The 21,825-nt window shown below is 50.5% G+C and overlaps 1 protein-coding gene across 1 annotated transcript; it reads left to right on the forward strand.

Annotated features, from left to right (window-relative positions):
• Positions 1-625: 625 nt before the first annotated feature.
• Positions 626-21,825, forward strand: SMO (smoothened, frizzled class receptor). Its single transcript, XM_060108427.1, has 12 exons — positions 626-1,498; positions 13,030-13,235; positions 13,951-14,160; positions 14,405-14,577; positions 14,918-15,137; positions 15,233-15,356; positions 16,669-16,761; positions 17,824-17,932; positions 18,739-18,924; positions 19,362-19,510; positions 19,979-20,113; positions 20,330-21,825. The coding sequence occupies exons 1-12, from the start codon at positions 1,168-1,170 to the stop codon at positions 20,740-20,742; spliced, it is 2,349 nt and encodes a 782-aa protein (XP_059964410.1). The 5' UTR covers positions 626-1,167; the 3' UTR covers positions 20,743-21,825.

The raw sequence follows: 21,825 nt of genomic DNA on the forward strand, positions 1-21,825 counted from the left end.
GCAAAGGGCCATCAAAGAGGGACTGGCCTCCTTTGGACATAACTAAAGACACGCCAGACCAGCTGTTGGCAACCGCAGTTCAGAGCTTCACACATTTGTAGCAATAAAGGCTTGATGTTGGCACTTTTGGTTTCCAGACACCTGCTCCCCGAGGTAACAGCAGTGGGGGGCAGCTGCCTTGAGTGACTCTTTGAGGTAGACTCTCACACAGGTCCTGAGCTGGAAGGACTCGGACGAGTGGGAACCCCAAACCCCGGTCTTCTCCATGGGGCCCTAGGACAAGTTGAAAGAGCTAACACAAAGCAGAAAAGCCTGGCGGGTTGGGGAGCAAGGCGGGATGTAACAGAGGCTTCAGGCACCCCCTGTCTCTCCCACTGTAAACCGGAGGAGTCCTCTCCCTGCAGGCGACCGGGCTGAACGATCCTCAGGCCAATCAAGGTGCCTGCTGAGTCTTGTGGCAACTACTGTCCACGATTTGCACCCACCTCTTGACCCGAGACAGTGGCGGGGTCACCAGAGCCCCTGGTCCGGGCCTCTCCGGGCGCCCGGGACGCTGAAGCTCGAGCTCCTCCTCTTCCCTCCCTCGGCCAGTCCCTCCCCCAGCCGTAGAAGAGGGGGGGCCGGGCTTGGCCCGGCGAGGCCCGTGCATTCCAGAGAGCCGAGCGAGCTAGAGCAACAAAGGAGCCGGGTAGTTGGCGGGGAGAGTCCCGGGGCTGCGGCACAGTGCAGCCAAGTGGGCGTCTGGGCCGCAGGCTGGCGCGAGGGTGGAGCCGGGAACCTAGTCCAGCACCCCCGGCCCGCGCCTGGCCTCCATCGCGGGGCCGGGAGGTGGTTTTAATGGTGGGAGAAGGAATGGGGCTAGAGATTGGGGGCCCAGGGGGCTCCCGCAGCTGAAGGTAACTAGGATTGCCAGGGGAAGGGGTAGAGAGTTGTGCATCCCGGCCCGAGCCTCCACCGCCCAACATGGGCCCCGGGTTCCAAAGTTTGCGAAGTTGGGCGCCTAGGGCCCGCGGCGCGCAGAGCGTCCGGAGGGGCCTGGCACCGGACTCGCGGGGCGCACTGGTCGCCTGAGCTGCCCCCGAGGCCCCAAGGGTTGCGCGTGTGGCCTGGGGGCTCCGGAGAGCGGGCGGGGGCGCCAGGGCTTCTGCTGAGTTGGCGGGTTTGGCCATGGCCGCTGCCCGCCTCGCACGGGGGCCGGCGCTCCTGCTCCTGGGGCTGTTGCTGCTGCTGCTGCTGGGGGGCCCGGGCCGGGGGGCGGCCTTGAGCGGGAACGCGACCCGGCCTGGGCCGCGGAGCGCGGGCGGGAGCGCGAGAAGGAGCGCGGCCGTGACCGGCCCTCCGCCGCTGCTGAGCCACTGCGGCCGGGCCGCCCCCTGCGAGCCGCTGCGCTACAACGTGTGCCTGGGCTCGGCGCTGCCCTACGGGGCCACCTCCACTCTGCTGGCCGGGGACTCGGAATCCCAGGAGGAAGCGCACGGCAAGCTGGTGCTCTGGTCGGGTAAGCGCGCGGGAGCCGGAGCCGGGGGCTGTGGTGATGGGATGCGGGGATTCTCGGAAAGAATAGGCTCAAGCCTGAGCTTTTGAGAGGGCGGGAGCAGCGCCCGGGAGAGTTGCAAGAACAGAGTCTGAAACTTTAGGGGCAGGCTGTATGCAGGATGGGACCGTCGGTGATGAGGCGGGAGGGCGAGGAAGTTGAGGAAGCGGATCACAAAGGCCTGAGCAGGGTGGGTTAGCAAAGGAAAAGGGGGAATGAGGGGCCCAAGAGCGAGGGGGATGGTGGCTCTGAGCCACAGGAAAGGACTTTTTTTTTTTTTTTTAAGAAAGGGAGATGCTCCACGTAGGTGCCACTATGGAAGCGGGGTCCTCGGGAATTCAAGGAGGTGTTTAGACCTTGGAGAAGAAACTGGGAAATCGAATTGGCAGGAAGAAGGGAAGATGGGGGTAGAAGATTTAGGCATTGAGGGAGAGGGTGGGGGGAAAGAACTGAGTGAAATTTGTGAAGGGTAAGAAACCCTTGGTGATGAGTAATTAAAAGGTAACCAGAAAGTTCCAGAAATATTGTTTTGGGAGACAGAAGTCCAGTGATCATGTCTTGCTTTGACAGGAGATTTCAGTTTCCTCATCTGAAAAATGGGGACCCGGTTCCTTGTCTGAGGTTGTGAAGGAATGAGACTATTCTAACGATCATTTGTGGGTTTCTTGGAAGTTTGACCCTCAGGCTGGCCTGGGCTGAGGAAGGACACTTAAGTGTGGGATGTCTAGAGCCCCCTGGATACTTCCATGGTGGTCTGAGGTCCCAGAACCCTCACCTCATGGTGGGATTATGACCCAGCCTGAAAAACTGCAGGCTGAACCCAAGCAGGTCCTTTAGCAGTGTGGAGTGGATTAGCTCCCCACCTGTCACTCTTCTGGGCTGGGGACCTAAAGAGAAGGGGAGGGAACTGGCCTTGCCACCCCTTGCTTGTAGCTAGGGTGACTCCAAAATTGTCCTTGAAGAAACAGGAAATAAAATCAAAAGGCAGGAGCAGACCTGGCAGCCCTCAGTCTTTTGATAGGCCTTGGATGCCGCACATCTCAGTTCTGCCCCAGGGACGGGTAAGGATCCTGATAGGGGAGTGTTTGTAGGCTGCCTGTCATTGTCAGGTTGGCCACTAGAGTTCTCAGAGTCTTTGCCAGATGTTGGACAAAGTCATGTCATTCCTGGCTTGGTACAGATGCCAGAGGAAGAACCTGGAGGATGGTACCCATGGTGGAGCCACATCCTTTGTGGGTATCAGGTTCTAAAGTCAACATGTAGGCAGAAACCATGTGTAATCAACAGTAGCTTTGAAAAATCCATAAATGGCCACAACATAAGGTCTATGTGATTTTGCATACATACTCTTTTATGGTAACATGTTTGTATGAATGTGCAACATATAGTAATGTACAGTATATAAGAAGGTGCATACATAGAAAATATAATTTTAGTTTTTAAAATTACATAAATGCAAAAGAGCAGAAGAGGGAAAGGATTTTTTTTAAATACACAAAAGAAAGGTATAAACAAGGTTTCTGTGAGTTTAGGAGCCAACTGTATGGAAAATCTAAATGTCTCAGCACAGGACTTCCCTGGTGGTGCAGTGGTTAAGAAATCCACCTGCCAGGGCTTCCCTGGTGGCGCAGTGGTTGAGAGTCTGCCTGCCGATGCAGGGGACACGGGTTCGTGCCCCGGTCCGGGAAAATCCCACATGCTGCAGAGCGGCTAGGCCCGTGAGCCATGGCCACTGAGCCTGCGTGTCCGGAGCCTGTGCTCCGCAACGAGAGAGGCCACAACAGTGAGAGACCCGCGTACCGCAAAAAAAAAAAAAAAAAAAAAAAAAAAAAAAAATCCACCTGCCAATGCACGGGACACGGGTTCGAGCCCTGGTCTGGGAAGATCCCACATGCCGCGGAGCAACTAAGCCCATGTGCCACAACTACCCACAACTACTGAGTCTGTGCTCTAGAGCCCGTGAACCACAACTGCTGAGCCCGCGTGCCACAACTACTGAAGCCCGTGCACCTAGAGCCCGTACTCCGCCACAAGAGAAGACACCTCAAATGAGAAGCCTGCGCACTGCAGCGAAGAGTAGCCCCTGCTCGCCGCAACTAGAGAAACCCTGCGTGCAGCAACGAAGACCCAACGCAGCCAAAAAATGAATAAATAAATGTTCCTTTAAAAAAAAAAAAAGTCTCAGCACTAGAACCTCACCCAGTTCTGAGTTGCTCACACTATGAGAGAGTATGTGTTCATTCTTTCTCTCTCTTTTTATTTATTTATTTTGCAGGGGCCCATGGTCGAATTCTCCTAAATTAAGTGCATGTGTGATGCTGCCCTTCTGTAGTTTCCATCAAATCAGGCAGAAAGGGTATGAACCTCTCTCCAGCCCATAGTCCTGAGAGCAGCTGCTGAGCAGGCAGAAGTGGTTCTGGCAGGAAAGTTGAGGAGTCAGAACCATCCGCTGGCTGTGTAGGTTCGAACCTCACTAGCTGTGGCTCTGGTGGGGCAGGGTCCTGCAGGGGTGCCGGCACTGAACCCTGGTCCTTAGTTCATTCTGAGCTCTTCTCTGCTGCCATGTTGCCTCAGCTGAGCTGAGCTGCCTCAGCTCAGTGCCATTCCCATATGTGTTCTGGGTGTTCTTTTTCTGTGTCTGGTCTTTCTGCTGGATGTTTTATATGAAGTAGGGCCAGAAGCAGGAGTTGGTGCCAGCTGGGTCAGTGGGTGGGTAGTGAACTGGAGCCGAGTGTGAGAATCACAGACAAGCCTTCTGCTGGGGGTTCTGGCTAGTGATTTGTCCTGTCCTGAGCTGGTGGTCTTGATTTGGCTTTGGACGTGGTCAGTGTCATCTGGCTCTTGGAGGTGTTTTTGTGGGTGAAGATGATTTAGGTTGTCTTCATCTGTAAACTTCTGAAAGTAGAGACTTCATTACTTTTTTAAAAGTCTCAGAGTTCTGAGTACACAGCTATCCACTCATTCATTCAGTTAGGTGTCGGGTGCTTGCTATATGTCATTCTGGATCAGGTTCTGGGGCAGATAAAGGCAAAGAATACCAAAAAAAAAAAAAAAATAGACAAAGAATTCAGACAGGATCCGAAGACAGATAATTAAACAGGCTTTAGCAACACCTCTGAGAGGTATTGTGACCGGGTGGGGTGCTGAATGAACACAAAGGACTCGAGGGTGCAAAGGAAGACCCCCAGAGGAACTGACATTTAACCCACAACCTGAGAAATAAGTAGGGATTACTGGGGCCAAGGAAGATTTGGGTGGGAAGGATAGGAAGAGGGTATAGCATGCACAAAGGTGTAGAGGTGAGAGGGCTTGGTACTTTTAAGGAAGTATAAAAATTTCAGTAGAGCTGGATCAAAGCATTTGAGGGATAGGATTATATGAGATAAGACCTAGAGAATTAGAAAATAAAGGGATTCATACCCCATATTAGGAAATTTGGTTGTTTTCCAGAAGATAGTATGGAGCCACTGAAGGCTTTTAAGCAAGAGAGAGATATAATCACGTTTGCATTTTAGACCGATCTCTTTGAGTACTGTGTGAAGAAGCCACAGGAGGAGGGAAATCCTGGAGCCTGTTTGCTTGTTTAGCGGATGGTTGAAGTAGTCCAGCTGAGAGATGATGGCGGTCAGGACTGGAGTAACAGCTTGGAGGAAGTGGATAGATCCCAGAGTTTCAGAGGTAGAACCAATGGGACTTGCTGATGAGAGAGCAGAAGGACCCAGGTTTTAGGCTTGGATGGAAGGTGGTATCATTCCCTTTCGCTAAGCTGGAGAATGCTAGAGAAGGAGGAGGTTTAGGAAGAAAGTATGGGCCATGTGAATTAGAGGCCTTCATTGGATGTCTATATGGAGATTCCCAGCAGATCTGGAATAAGAGTTGCTGAAGAGAGGTACCCACTATGAGCTTCCTCAGCCTAGATTGCTGAGCCTTTGGAAGCATGCCATCAAGTGAGGAAGTTTGCAGCTGAGGTTGGGCCAATTTCTAGGCTTATATAGAACTCAGGTCTGTCTCTCCTATATCTTTCCACTCTCTCGACTTGCGCTTCTTCAGGCACTCAGCATCTTTCCCCAGGATAGCTTGAAATGTCTCCTCTCAGGCATTCCAAGCTGCCCAGACAAACATACTATCCAGGCCATGGTCCACCTTCAGCCAAATCTGGTTGGTTTGGTAAATGGGGCAAGAAAGCAGAGAGACCTGCGGCTGGCAAGAGAAACAGGCCCCTGAGAGCCAGCACGTAGCCTCTTTGACCACTGCTGTGCTGTGTGTGCGCACAGGGGTGTGCGGCCCTGTCACCCAGCCGAGGGCAGCCAGTGGGAAAGAGCTGGAGAAGCTGGGAGGAGTTTCTCATTTGCCTCCCAGACACTAAGTTGAGAGACTGAGAGGAGGTCTGTTGTTGGTGATGGTAGGTTGTTTGCAGGGGTAGATCAGGAAGAATTTCCTTAGAGCTGTTCTCAAACCTGGCTGATGATCAGAATCATTCTAGAAATATACCTTTTTAGAAAGTATAAAAATACAGAGAAATACCCACGGGCCCAAGTTTTCATTTTTGCATCATATTGTTAAGTTTTAAATTGTGAAATGTAGCATGTATACAGAAGGTGAATAAGACACAGAGGTACTAAATAACAAATAATTATAAAGTGACACCTGAGTCAAGTGATGGTGGGGGCCCCCCCAGGAGCTCCCTCTTTGTTTTTTCCAATCACATCCCCCTCCCTCCTCTTCTAGAAGTAACCATTGCCCTGATGTTTTTGATAATTGTTTCCTCTTTCCTCCATAGTTTTACCATCTAGTTTTGGAATCCCTAAACAGTGTATTTCAGTTTTGCATGTTTTTGAACTTTATACAAGTGGAATCATGCTGTGTGTATTCTTTTATGTCATTTCTTTTGCTCTACATTATTTTGTAAAATTCATCTATGTTGTTGCAGCTTATTTTTCATTGCTGAATAGTATTCCATTGTAGAACACATCACAATTTATTTATCTATTTTGTTGTTCTTAAACATTTTTTTAAAATATTTGTTCATTTATTTAGGCTGCGCCAGGTCTTAGTTGTGGCACGCAGGATCTCTTAATTGCGGCACGCAGGATCTCTTAATTGTGGCATGCATGTGGGATCTAGTTCCCTGACCAGGGCTCGAACCCAGGCCCCCTGCATTGGGAGTGTGGATTCTTACCCACTGGACCATCCGGGAAGCCCTACCACTTCTAGTTAACAATGTCCTGGAGGTGTCTACTGAGCCCGTGCACCTAGAGCCCATGCTCCACAACAAGAGAAGCCACCACAGTGAGAAGCCTGTGTACCACAATGAAGAGTAGCTCCTGCTCGCTGCAACTAGAGAAACCCCACGCGCAGCAACGAAGACCCAACGCAGCCAAAAATAAAATAATATGGCCATTAAAAAAAAAAAAAAAGAAGTGGTAATAGTAGCAGCACTGGGACCTCCTTGGAGGTCCAGTGGTTAAGACTTCACCTTCCAGTGCAGGGGATGTGAGTTCAATCCCTGGTTGGAGAGCTAAGATCCCACATGCCTCGTGGCCAAAAAACCAAAAACATAAAACAGAAGCAATATTGTAACAAATTCAATAAAGACTTAAAAAAAATTGTCCACATCAAAAAAAAATTTTTTTAAATAGTAGCATCTTTCATCCTTGACTTTTTCTTCATTCTAAAGAGAAAGCTTTTCTACCCTTCACCATTAAATATGATGGTTGGTGTAGGTCTCTTGTAGTTACAAATATTTTATCAGATTAAGGAAATTTTCTTCTATTCCTAATTTGCCAATTATTATTTTTATCATGGATGGACATTGAATTTTATCAACTACTTTTTCTGTATCTATTGAGATGATCATATGATTTTTTTCTTCATTTATCTGTTAACATGGTAAATTGCATTGATGAAATTTTCTCTTTTTTAAAAATTTATTTATTCATTTATTTATTTTTGGCTGTGTTGGGTCTTTGTTGCTACGCACGGGCTTCCTCTAGTTGTGAGTGGAGGCTACTCTTTACTGGGGTGTGTGGGCTTCTCATTGTGATGGCTTCACTTGTGGAGCACGGGCTCTAGGCACATGGACTTCGGTAGTTGTGGCACGTGGGTTCAGTAGTTGTGGCTCACAGGCTCTAGAGTGCAGGCTCAGTAGTTGCGATGCACAGGCCTAGTTGCTCCATGGCATGTGGGATCTTCCTGGAACAGGGCTCGAACCCATGTACCCTGAATTGGCAGGTGGATTCTTAACCACTGTGCCACCAGGGAGGTCCTGATGAAATTTTCTAATGCTAAACCATTCTTGGAACAACGATTTTCAACTTGACTGATCATCAGAATCACACATAAAAAAATTCGTTTTTAAAGTTTAAATTGTGGCAAATGTTATTTTTTTATTTTTATTTTATTTTTATTTATTTTTTTGCTGTACATGGGCCTCTCACTGTTGCGGCCTCTCCCGTTGCGGAGCACAGGCTCCGGATGTGCAGGCTCAGCGTCCATAGCTCACGGGGCCAGCCGCTCCGCGGCATGTGGGATTCTCCCAGACCGGGGCACGAACCCATGTCCCCTGCATCGGCAGGCGGACTCCCAACCACTGTGCCACCAGGGAAGCCCGGCAAATGTTATTTTTAAAGTGTATAAATATAGAAAAATGCAGAGACTAATATAACACCTGTGTCTGTATTTTTTCTTTTTGTTTCATATTTTATTAAAGAAATAAAACAAGGGAAATCCCTGGCGGTCCAGTGGTTAAGACTTGCAGCTCCCCGCCCCCAAAAAAAAGACAGAAAAAGAGAAAGAAAGAAAACAAAACAGATAAAGCTGATGTCCCCTTTCTTCTTGTTTCCAGTTTCATTCCCTTTTCTTCGCTGGGGAGCTTCCTGCATCCCAGTAACTTGCATATTTATTTTTTAAGCTTAATTACTTTAATAAAATAGGTAGTATATGAACATAGTACAAAATTCGAAAGTAACAAAAGTTAAATCCTTCCACTTCTGTTTCCAGCTACCCATTTCCCTTCCCACAGGCAACCACCAACACTGGTTTGTGTGTATTCTTTTATTGATATCTAACATATGTACAGATGTAGATGTGTCCTTATTCTTTTTTCCTCCCATAACCAGTAGCAGCTCTCCAGGCTGTTCTCCACTCAGCTGCACCCATTAAACAAGACATATTGGAGATTGTTCCATTTCATTGCAAATAGTTCAACCTTGGATAGTGTGCTATTATATTGATGTGTGATATTTTATTTAGTGGGTCTACTATTGATGGCTAAATATTAAGGACATTTCTACTCTTGTTATTACAAACAGTACTGCAATGAATAACCTTATATACAATTTTTGTGAACGTGTGAAGTGGAATTGCTAGTATAACATTTTACAGCTAATGTCAAATAGTCTCCACAAATGTTAACTAATTTTTAGTCCTACTAAAAATATACAAAAGTGCCAGTTTCCCCCCGACTCTTGCCAGTACAGCATTTTCAAATGTTTTGATCTTTATCCTTCTAAAGGTTAAAAAGTTATATGTCATCGTAGTTTTATTTCACATTTAATGAGTGAGACTGAACATCTCTTTATGTTTTTAAAGGCCATTTGTATTTTCTGTTGTTTGTCTTTTGCCCATTTTTCTATAGGATTATGAATTTCTTATTGATTTGGAAGAGCTTTATGCATGTAAGGAAAGTAATTCTTTTTTTTTTTTTTTTTTTTTTTTTTTTTTTTGCGGTATGCGGGCCTCTCACTGTTGTGGCCTCCCCCGCTGCGGAGCACAGGCTCCGGACGCGCAGGCTCAGCGGCCATGGCTCACGGGCCCAGCCGCTCCGCGGCATATGGGATCCTCCCAGACCGGGGCACGAACCCGTATCCCCTGCATCGGCAGGCGGACTCTCAACCACTTGCGCCACCAGGGAGGCCCAGGAAAGTAATTCTTTACCTGTGATATGTATTGGAAATATATTTTCTCAGTGTGTTGCTTTTCTTATGATCATGTTTGCTTTTTACCCTACTGAATTTATCTATTTTTCTGAAGGCTTTTCTTTAAATCTTTTATTTCAAAACTTCTGAGTTTTGTGTCATACTTCAAAATGCATTCTCCACTCAAAGATTTAAAACAACATTTTCCACTTTTTCTTCTAGTACTCTGATTTCTTAAAATAATGTAGTTATTTTTGATTCATCTGGAATTTATTTTTATGTAAGAAATGGGGTAAGGATTCAACTTATTTTTTCCTTAGATGCCTCCTCAATTGTCTTTTAATATTTATTTAATAATCTGTTTTTTCCTCGGGTAATTTATTTTTAAAGTACAAAACAATATTTAGGGCTTCTCTGGTGGCTCAGTGGTTGAGAGTCTGCCTGCCGATGCAGGGGACACGGGTTCATGCCCCGGTCTGGGAAGATCCCACATGCCGCAGAGCGGGCTGGGCCCATGATCCATGGCCGCAGAGCCTGTGCATCCGGAGCCTGTGCTCCGCAACGGGAGAGGCCACAACAGTGAGAGGCCCGCGTACCACAAAAAAGAAGAAAAAAAAACAATATTTAAAATGAGATAAAAAGAAAAACAAATTACACGTTTAAAAAGCTGATAATTATCACAAATATCACAAATTCCAGAAAAATAACACAATATTGTTTATGTGTGAGTGTGTGTGTGGGTTCTGGTTATTTATTGCTATATTACAGACCACTTCAAATCTTGGTGGCTTAAAACAAGAACCATTCCTTTTGCTCATGAATCTGCAGTCTGGACAGCACTCAGCAGGGATGGCTTGTTTTTGTTCCCTGATACCTGTGGCTTTCACTGGGATAACTGGAAAAGCTGGGAACTTGAAAAACCCAGCATTTCTTTCTCTTTCTTTTTTTGGCCCCAGGGCCTCTCTATGTGGTTTCTCCACCAGGCCTCTCCAGCAGGACAGCCTCGGGTTAGTTGGTCTTATTTCATGGCAACTGGGATCCAAGAACAAGTGTTCCAAGAGAGACTCAGGCAAAAGCCAAATGGCTTATTATTATTATCCAGGCTTGAGAGTCTGAGAACATCACTTCCACCACATTTTATTGGTCGAGAAAGTCACTAAGGCCAGCCCATATTCCACAGTATTTTTAAAAAATATTTATTTTTTAATTAATTAATTTAATTTTATTTTTGGCCGTGTTGGGTCTTAGTTGCAGCATGCGGGATCTCTAGTTGAGGTGATCAGGCTTAGTTGCCCCGCGGCATGTGAGATCTTAGTTCCCTGACCAGGGATCAAACCTGTGTCCTCTGCATTGGAAGGCGGATTCTTTTTTTTTTTTAATAAATTTATTTATTTGTTTGTTTATTTATTTTTGGCTGTGCTGGGTCTTCACTGCTGCACGTGGACTTTCTCTAGTTGCAGCGAGCGGGGGCTACTCTTTGTTGTGGTATGCGGCCTTCTCATTGCAGTGGTTTCTCTTGTTGCGGAGCACGGGCTCTAGGCACGCGGGCTTCAGTAGTTGTGGCTCACAGGCTCTAGAGTGCAGGCTGAGTAGTTGTGGCGCACGGGCTTAGTTGCCCCGCGGCATGTGGGATCTTCCAGGACCAGGGGTGGAACCCGTGTCCCCTGTATTGGCAGGCGGATTCTTAACCACTGTGCCACCAGGGAAGTCCCAGAAGGCAGATTCTTAACCACTGGACCATCAGGGAAGTCCCCACAGTATTTTTATTAAGCATCTGCCTGTTGCTCCTCTAAAATACATATTACTCTAGGGAGCCCCTCCACATTTAAAATATATTGCTTAATAAGCATCCAGTAAAATTCATTTTTCCTTTTTGTCACAGTTCTATGAGTTTAGACAAACGCATAGAGTTCTGGATGCAGCCACTACATTCAAGATAGAGAACAGTCCCATCACCCCCAAATGTTCCCTCGTGTTGCCCCTTAGTAGGCAGAGCCCTCTCCTACCCTAGCTCCTGGCAACCACTGCCGTGTCCTCCACCCACACCCTCTCAGCCAAAATCTTTGAGACTGGGTTCTCCATCTAGAGTGATAAAGGTCCTCCAGGTGATTCTGATTTGAGTCAGGTCTGAGAACCGTTGCCCAAGGACATTGCTTCTTAAGTGACAGGAACTTGCTCTGCACCCTTGGAATAGATTTTGTCTAGTGAGAGCTGTGAATGGTCAGAGGCCTCAGATTACTAATAGTAACAGCTAATACCTCTTGAGTGCTTAGTACATGACAGGTAAGCACATTTGATGTATTATCTCACTCTACACCACAGTTCCACAAGGTAAGTCTATTCAATATTATCTCCATTTCACAGATGAGGAAACTGAGGCTAGAGATAAAGTAATTTGTCTAAGATCACACAGCCAGGAAATGACAGAGCCACGAATTGGACCCAGGCAGGCTCATTGCAGTGGCCATGCTCCTTATCCCTCTGCTCTATTACCTTCCTCCCCAAAAGAGCAGTTACCTGCTCACACCACCCCCAGCCTGAGCAGTCGCCCACGTTGGCTCTCACATCCTCAGAAGCTTCTCCTAATACAACTTCTTGTTTGGGAAATAGGCGTTCCTGAAGCAGGGGTGATTCAGGAGGGGCGAAGGGGGTAGAATGCTGAGTGAGCCCAGCCACAGGGAGAGCAGGGTAGAGGCCTGGGCTGGGGTAGGGGTGCTGGGAGACCTCCACCTGTTTCTTTCTGGCTGACAACACCTTTCCTCCCCGTGCACTGGACACAGCCTCCTCTGTTTCTCTCCATCTGATTTCCTGTTTCCTCCTCTGGCTTTGGAGTACCTGGCTCCCCTGGCTACCTCTTCTTAAGCTCCAACCTGTTCTCTATCTCACCTCGGCTTGGTAAGAGGAACAAGGGTCCTGGGGTCTGGGCAAGGGGAAGCGACTCCTGGTTCTGGTGCACGGGCCCTGTGAGGGTGGGTCCCACAACACTCCTTCCCTGTGGGCTGTAGAAGGTTTTAACGATGTCCCTGAAAAAGTAAAAGGTAAATTGACCTGGGGTTCTCAGCCAGAGGTGCTAACGTTCCATTAGTGGGGCATTTGGAAATGGGGGCTGTTTCTTAAGAACTTTGATTGAATTGTAATATACACAGAGAAAAGTGCACAGTTTGATTTTCACAAAGTAAACCACCCATAAAACCAGAACCAGATCAAGAAATAGAACATCACCAGCGTCCCAGACGTTCCTCTTCAGGCTTCTTCCAATCCCCACCCTGGAGTGGGAGGGGTGAGGAGAATATTTTGGCTGTCACCAGGACTTAGGGGTTCTCTTGGCATTTAGTGGGCAGGGTCTAGGGATGCCAAATGTCCTGCAGTACCTGGGACACTCCTGCAGCACAAAGAACGGTCAAGCCTGAATGCCCTGCTGAGAAACGCCGTGCCTGACCGTCCTGAGCAGTCATGGCCTGCAGCGTGGCAAAGAGGGATGCCTTAGGCCCGGGGAACAGTGGTGCAGCTATGTCTGTCTGTGGGCCAGAGTGATGAGGGGTCTTCACTGCAATGTGTCCACACTGTCGCTACCCCCAGGCCTCCGGAACGCCCCCCGCTGCTGGGCAGTGATCCAGCCCCTGCTGTGTGCTGTGTACATGCCAAAGTGTGAGAACAACCGGGTGGAACTGCCCAGCCGCACCCTCTGCCAGGCCACCCGTGGCCCCTGTGCCATTGTGGAGAGGGAGCGGGGCTGGCCCGACTTCCTGCGCTGCACCCCCGACCACTTCCCCGAGGGCTGCCCGGTAAGTGCTCTGTGGGGCAGGGTCTGGGCTGGGCAGGACCAGGCACAGGACAGGGCCCAGCAGGGGCAGAGGAGTTCAGCGCCTTCTCTTCTGGGAGATCCCACGTCCACAGCCATGGCGTCAGTGAGCCACAGGCCCAAACTGAAGCTCGCCAAGCTGAGCCAGTCTATCAGGATTATCTATTTATGAAGAGATTTTTGAGCACCCACTCTGTTAGGTGATAGGGAGTTACAGGAGTCATGAATGACCAACCCATGCTCAGGAAGTTTATTGTGTATTTAGGGAGTCAAGGCTTGCACGTGTAAAACAGCTAAGAGACACCAAGACGGGGATGTGATCTAGTTCTGGGTGATGAAGGACAGCACATTAATAATAATAATGATGATGGTAGTAATACTAATTATTATTATTTATTACCTTCCAAATACTATTATAAACATCTTACATTTATTTATTCATTTAACCCTTAGACCACACCATGAAGTAAGTATTGCTATCCTATAGATCAGGAAACTGAGCTAACAGAGAGGTCAAATAATTTGCCCCAAGCTATGCAGTCATGAGTGGCAAGGCTAGGATTCAAATGCTGGAAGGTTGTCTGCAGCGCCTGTGCTCTTGACCTCTCTGCCATGCTACCTTCGCGCCTCTTATTAAACCAAAGGTCCCCCGAGCCTGCTGCTCCCCTGTGCACTTTCTCCTCTTCTCTCATTGCCAGAATGAGGTGCAGAACATCAAGTTCAACAGTTCGGGCCAATGTGAGGCTCCCTTGGTTCGGACTGACAACCCCAAGAGCTGGTATGAGGACGTGGAGGGCTGTGGGATCCAGTGCCAGAACCCGCTCTTCACCGAGGCCGAGCACCAGGACATGCACAGCTACATCGCGGCCTTCGGGGCCGTCACGGGCCTCTGCACGCTCTTCACCCTGGTCAGCGGAAGGCAGGCCCGTGGGTGGAGGGTCAGGGCAGCGGCAGGGCCCAGGACCCTCAGGCAGCCTATAAAGTAGGAAGGGAGCCGATTGTCACCGAGAGAGGCTGGGCTCTGGGAGAGGGGGGAGGAGGACTTGGCAGGGGTCCTCGGGGAAGGGTGGCGATAAGAGGGGTCCGGGGGTTCAGATAAGGGCAGCAGAATAACCCTAACCTCACAGAATGGGCCCCACTTCTCTCTTCTAGGCCACATTTGTGGCTGACTGGCGGAATTCCAATCGTTACCCTGCTGTCATTCTCTTCTACGTCAATGCGTGTTTCTTCGTGGGCAGCATTGGCTGGCTGGCCCAGTTCATGGACGGTGCCCGCCGGGAGATCGTCTGCCGTGCTGATGGCACCATGAGGCTTGGGGAGCCCACGTAGGTGTCTTGCGGACCCAGAGGCGAGGGTGAGGGGAAGAGGCTGATGTGCGTTTTCCACAAAAGGGGCAGATAGGTCTTGAAACGGAGAGTTCAGCGTGGGATTCAGCTTTGCCTTGTTGCACCCAAGGTCTCCAGCATTAGAGCCTGGACTGTTTGCATCTGTTCAAAGGGGCATCTTCTGTATCCTCTTCACTTCTGACCTGAGCCTGGTCTCCGAGCCCTGACTGCTAGGGAACCTCCAGACCTTAGAAGCCAGGGGACTGGGGACAGGGTGGAGAGACTTCGTAGAGGGAGTACAGAACGACTGCCCCAAATGACGCTCCACATGTCTGTGCAGCTCCAACGAGACCCTGTCCTGCGTCATCATCTTCGTCATCGTGTACTATGCCCTGATGGCCGGCGTCGTCTGGTTTGTGGTCCTCACCTATGCCTGGCACACCTCCTTCAAAGCCCTGGGGACCACCTACCAGCCTCTCTCGGGCAAGACCTCCTACTTCCACCTCCTCACCTGGTCGCTCCCCTTTGTCCTCACTGTGGCAATCCTCGCCGTGGCCCAGGTATAGTGACTGGTAGGGGGTGGGGATCTGAGTGGGGCGGACTTGGGTGAGGGAGACAGTGACTGACTCTGTCCCCCAACCCCTTCCTGCTCTAGGTGGATGGGGACTCTGTGAGCGGCATCTGTTTTGTGGGCTATAAGAACTACCGATACCGTGCTGGCTTCGTGCTGGCCCCAATCGGCCTGGTGCTCATTGTGGGAGGTTACTTCCTCATCCGAGGTGAGTGAAGACCGGGCCAGGACTGGTCGGGCAGCAAAATGTGCTGAGCATCTGCTCTGTGTAAGTAGGAGCCAGGAGCTGCCAGCTCTGCTGCCTTCGAGGTGGGACCTCAGCTGCCTCATGCAGGACCTTGGTGCAAAGGGGAAGGTGCCCACGGGCAGACTCAGCACCGCGGCACTTGGTGCAGGCAGCACCTTTTTGCAGGTCAGAAAAATGCTCCCCTTACTCCAGCTTTGTGCCAGGGATCATGGCTTGTTGAGTGGAGCTTGGGCTGGATTCCAGCCCCTGGTCAGCCCTGGCCAGATGCCCTTGTGTGGTGAACACCCTGAGTAACCACCCTGTCTGCGTGGGTCAACTGGGAGCCTTCAATCACGTGCGTGCACCCTGAATTTATATACATGCTCAGTCTTTGGAGCTTCATTTCTCCTTTCTGCTCGTAGTACGAGTGCGCACACACACACACACACACACACACACACACAGAGTTTTCACAACATGCGCAGATTCTCTGTTTCCTCATTTCCCTGTCTCAATCTGCCACCTCCGCAATAAGCCTCCGTATCTTAGCTCATTTTCGTTGAGTGTTCTTTGTAAACTTCAGTTTCCTCCCCCAGCACTATCAGTCTTCTGTTCAGCCCACCTCGTTTCCCTCTCTTTGGCAGTGGCTGAGCCTCTGATTCATATTTTGTATCTGTGTGATCCTGTGTGGCTAGTGTGAGCCACTAGCCACGTGTGTTGAAACTAATCCAGACTGAGATGTGTCATAAGTATAAAACACACACTGCACTTCGAAGACTCAGCACATGCAGAAGTAAACTATCTCATTAACAATTTGTTATATGGATTACATGTTGAAATGATAATGTCATAAACAATGATATATGGTTTATAAAATATATTGAAGTTAGCTTCATTTGTGTCCCTTTATTTTTTGAAGGTGGCTTCTAGGAAATTTGAGATTATGAATGTGGCTCACATTATATTTCTCTTGGACAGCACTGTCCTGGAGTCTCTTCTTAGGCCTTTTCCATCATAATAGCTTTGACCTGCTGCCTTACTTGGGGAGGCCGGACCAGGACTGAGGCATCTTTCGTCTCCACTGACTGTCTGTGCCCTGCCCAAGGCTTTCCAGACCATGGCACATCTGCCACCAGCTGTGCTCCAGTGTCTCCAGTTCCCCAAGCTTTAAATCAGCCCAGAAGTCATCAGACCTGGGACTCTAGGACCATGGGGCCCTTCCCCGCCATGCACCTGTTCCTCCCAGGAGAGTGGCCTGGCCTCCACTAATGTCTGCCATTTCCCTTCTGTTCAGGAGTCATGACCCTGTTCTCCATCAAGAGCAACCACCCTGGGCTGCTGAGCGAGAAGGCAGCCAGCAAGATCAACGAGACCATGCTGCGCCTGGGTGAGTGTGCCATCCCAACGCTACACCCTCTGGGGAAGAGTCTTGCAGGCTGAAGTACATTGTGGGGCAAGTTAGCAGCCAGGAAGGCAAGATAAGGCCGTGTGTGTGTGTGTGTGTGTGTGTGTGTGTGTGTGTGTGTGTGTGTGTGTGTGTGTGTGTTGATGGTGGTGGTGGTAGCAGCTGAAAAGAGAAGGTAGCAAAAAAAAAAAAAGAGAGAGAAGGTAGCTCCTTTCTCAGTTGGAAGAATTCAAGTTCATGTCAAGACTGCTTCCTCATGTCTACTTCCCTCCTGCTGGGACCCTCCCAGAGTGGCCTTAAGCACCTCCAAAATCTTGTCTTATTTTGGAGAAAACAGTTCTTTTTAAAATTTTTTTATTGGAGTATACTTGAATTATAATGTGTTAATTTCTGGTATACAGCAAAGTGATTCAGATATAGATATAGACATATTCTTTTCCATTATTGTTTAACACAGGATTTTTTTTAGGTTTTCATGTAATCTTTTTTTAAAAATTTCTTATTTATTTAATTTATTTTTTTATTTTTGGCTGCGTTGGGTCTTCGTTGCGGTGCGTGGGCTTCTTATTGCGGAGCAGGGACTCTAGGCTGCAGTAGTTGTGGCACTTGGGCTCAGTAGTTGTGACTTGCAGGCTCCAGAGCACAGGCTCAGTACTTGTGGTGCATGGGCTTAGTTGCTCTGCAGCCTGTGGGATCTTCCCAGACCAGGGATCGAACCCATGTCCCCTGCATTGGCAGGTGGATTCTCAACCACTGCGCCACCAGGGAAGCCCCTATCATAGGATATTGATTATAGTTGCCTGTGCTATACAGTAGGACCACGTTGTTTATGTATTTTATATATAGTAGTTTCTATCTGCTAATCCCAAACTCCTAATTTATCCCTCCCCGACTTTCCCCTTTGGTAACCATACGTTTGTAGAGAAAACAGCTCTTAAACTGAGCCCAGCACGAATTCACCCCAGACTCAGCTGTCTTTCAGGCCCACTGCTGCCTCCATACCTGGGATTGGTGACGCCCTGTCCCACCCCTGTCCCTCCGCAGGCATTTTTGGCTTCCTGGCCTTTGGCTTTGTGCTCATTACCTTCAGCTGCCACTTCTACGACTTCTTCAACCAGGCTGAGTGGGAGCGCAGCTTCCGGGACTACGTGCTGTGAGTGGGGGGCTGGAGGCTTGGGGGCAGCAGTGGTGGGAGCTGGAGACCCTCCTCTGCTGTCCAGCAGGGGTCTGCCAGGTCCCTGCCTCAGAGGACAAGAGAAACTGCCCATCTTGCTCTGGGCGCTTAAGCTGATAGTTGTTCTGTAATTTGCAAACACGGCAGACAGCCCTCTGGGTCCCTGCCCAGCTCCACCCTTCCCTTTCACCCCCAAGGCTCTCTGGCTGGTATGTTTGTAACTGTTAAGCCATCGTGTGTTTTGGCTTCTCCAACTGACTCTTGCATTGGCCACAGAAGTTGCTTGTTATTTCTCATAGACTATTTACAGAGCTTATTGCAAATCCCTGCACAGAAGTAGTTACCTCTCTACCATAGGTTAACAGCCCATTAATGTTTTCTGGTTTTGCCTGTGCTTTTTTGTGTTACAATGAGGATGAATCTGAGAAGGTAACACGTCTCAGCTGCTTAAAGAAGTGCAGTACCTACCGATACCAAGAATAGCAGTTAAAATGCTCATTAAAATCTGACTGCTTCAGACTCTTCCTTAAAGGCTCCAGCTTCCAGCGTGGGAAGCTTTACACCACACCGATGCCTACGTCCCTCCCCTAGAGATTTGATTTAATTGTCTGGGGTGTGGCCCAGACATCAGGAGTCCTTAAAAGCTCCCAGGTGACTCTAATGATCACCCAGGATTGCAAATCAGGGCTGTGGGCTTCCCTCTTTCTAAAGTGTTTGGATTGATTGTCTGGCCACCCACCCAGGAGACTTAGAAAGCTTCAACTGTGTACTATCCCTCACCACAGGTGCCAGGCCAATGTGACCATCGGGCTGCCCACCAAGAAACCCATCCCCGACTGTGAGATCAAGAATCGTCCTAGCCTCCTGGTGGAGAAGATCAACCTATTTGCCATGTTTGGGACCGGCATTGCCATGAGCACCTGGGTCTGGACCAAGGCCACACTGCTCATCTGGAGGCGCACCTGGTGCAGGTGGGGTCAGCAGCAGCCTGTCCTGACCCTGCTGCCTTGTCCTCTCAGCCTCGGCGTCTGTTAGGCTTTGTCTGGTCTCATGTGTCCCAGCACAGCCCTGAGCAGGTGTGATTTCTAAGGGCCTGCCCTGAGCCGCCGAAAGCGGCCTTTTCTGCGGCTCACCACTGCCCCCTGGTGACGCCTCCTGTCCTTGGGAGGATGGGCCAAGGGCAAAGCCAGCTGCCGGTGTCTTCTAAGAGTGGAGTGATTTGAGAATGGAGCGCAGGAGCCCTGCATTCTAGGCCCCCTTTTTGGCACAGAAGGCCTCTACCCCTCAGGGTCCTTGAGGCCATCTGGAGGCTCCTTTCCTGGATGGAACGGATCCGCTGGTCTTTTGCAAGGTTTGAGGGGAAGCAGCTGCCCCTCCATGCCCCTTCCCCCACCCTTTCTGCCCTCAGGTTGACGGGGCAGAGTGACGATGAGCCTAAACGGATCAAGAAGAGCAAGATGATCGCCAAGGCCTTCTCCAAGCGGCGCGAGCTGCTGCAGAACCCAGGCCAGGAGCTCTCCTTCAGCATGCACACTGTCTCCCACGACGGGCCTGTGGGTGAGCTTCCACCCCATTCCCAGTTTCCTTCTAGGCTGGTGTGGCCTCATGGACTGTTGGGAAGGCTGTGAGGAATGGCTCCCTCCTCTCTCTCACACACTGGTTCTCCTCCAGTCCCCACCCTGCCCCCATCCCAGGCCACCCTCCCCTCTCTGTTCCTGCCCCTGGATCTTGCTTGCTGGTGCTTTGGTTCCAAAGGACTCATCTCCCTCGCCTTCAACCGTCTTCTCCAACTGTTCTCTCCCTGGGCTACGGGAAGTCAGGTTCCATTTCTGGCCTCTCGTGAGGCCCGTCTCTTCAGACTGGGGATGGGTAGAGATTGTTGTGTTCACTAGGGCGGGCTTTCTGTGCTAAGTTGAGTGGGAGCCATGGGTTGGGGGATGGTGAATGGTGCTAAATAAGGGAGGAGCGGTCATTGTGGGGGCCTGGGCGGTCATGGTACCTTATCCTTTCCTTCCATCCCCACAGCGGGTTTGGCCTTTGACCTCAATGAGCCCTCGGCCGATGTGTCCTCTGCCTGGGCCCAGCATGTCACCAAGATGGTGGCCCGGAGAGGAGCCATACTGCCCCAGGATGTGTCTGTCACCCCTGTGGCAACTCCAGGTATGGGGTTCCAGCTTCTGTAGGAAGGTGGGGGACGTAGAGGCTGGAGGTTCCTGGGACTGAAGTGCCAGGGGCTGCCAGCAGGGGAGGGGAGGGAAAAGCCTTGGAGGATCTAAAGTGTGGGTTCCTGAGCTAAAAGAGTAGGGCCCCGAGGAGAGAAGGCATGATGTGGACGGAGTTAGCGTCCCAGGCTCCCGTTCTCTCTCCCACTGTCAGTCCCCCCGGAGGAAAAAGCCAACCTGTGGCTGGTGGAGGCAGAGATCTCCCCAGAGCTGGAGAAGCGCCTGGGCCGGAGGAAGAAGCGGAGGAAGAGGAAGAAGGAGGTGTGCCCGCTGGTGTCGCCCCCTGAGCTCCACCACCCCGCCCCGGGCCCTGCCCCTGCCTCCAGTGCTGTCCCTCGACTGCCCCAGCTGCCCCGGCAGAAGTGCCTGGTGGCCGCAGGTGCCTGGGGAGCTGGGGAATCCTACCGACAGGGAGCCTGGACCCTGGTCTCCAACCCCTTCTGCCCAGAGCCCAGCGCCACAGCCCCCATGGCCTGGGCGCAGGGCCGACGGCCGGGGCTGGGGCCCATTCACTCCCGCACCAACCTGATGGACGCAGAACTGATGGACGCAGACTCGGACTTCTGAGCCTGGAGAGCAGGACCTGGGACAAGAAGGAGGAACAAATACCGTTCGGAGGCTCTTCTTCCTGCCTGAGAGTGCTTCTCCAGGGTCTCCTCTTCCTGAGAACCTGAGGGCCCAGTGCCCTCCCAGGAGAGTTCAGTATGTCTGGCTCACGGCAGCAGGACTGTGGGAAAGAGCCCTGACATCTCCACGGACAGGCCTTACCCGGGGCGGGGTCCTGGAGCTCAGGGTCCTTGTTTCTGCCCCACCTGGCTGGCAGCGTCAGTCTCCAGTGGGGGTCATGGGGTATGCAGAGCTTGTGGTGGGCAGTAAAGGTGCAGACAGGGGTGATGGTACTCAGAGTAGGCTGTGGTGACCAGCAAGGCAGGCTGCCCTTTTGGGTGCCAGGGGGTGCCCTTCCCTGGCACTCTCAGACCAAAAGTGTTGCTTGTGTCTTTAGCCCTTTGTCTATGGGAGGACAGAGCTCCTTTCCCCCTCTTCAGGGTGGTTGCGGGGCTGGGAGTGCTTACTCCCAAAGGGCCTGTAGCCTTTCTTTATGAAGTGTCCAGCTGGCTCCACTCCAGGCCACTAAGCCACCCTGGGTTTTCCTGCACCCTTCTTCCCCTTTCCCATTTCAGTTCAACCAGGCCAACCTCTTCCCGTTTCCTGTTTGTTGATGAGGACCCAGCATCGCAGCATTGTCTGTCCTGCCCCCAAACCCCACCCCTTTGCTGCTGGGCTCCATCTCCAGGTGAGAGATTGGTTCAGCTATGGAGCCTGGCGTGGCCTAGAAGCAGTGAGTGACGGGGAGCCTCTGGGCCTCCAAGAGATGCATGTTATCTTTTCCTGTATCTGTCCAGTGGGGGATGGATCCTCTGACTTGAGGGGCTCCCCTGGGAAGCTACTGACACTTCAGCCAGGCAGAAAAGCTTCCTTCAACTTCCACAACTAGTGGGTGAAGAAGTTCCCACCTCCCATAACCCCCATCCGAGGACCCAGTTTCAAGAACCAGACAGCAGGAAGCCTTAGCAGCTGGCTGGGTTCCAGATCAGGGGGTAGGGATAGGGAGACAAAATATAAACAGTAAATAAAAGGTTTTTGTATAAA

The sequence above is a fragment of the Mesoplodon densirostris genome, chromosome 9 (assembly GCF_025265405.1).
Source record: "Mesoplodon densirostris isolate mMesDen1 chromosome 9, mMesDen1 primary haplotype, whole genome shotgun sequence".
In the NCBI taxonomy this organism is placed as follows: domain Eukaryota; kingdom Metazoa; phylum Chordata; class Mammalia; order Artiodactyla; family Ziphiidae; genus Mesoplodon; species Mesoplodon densirostris.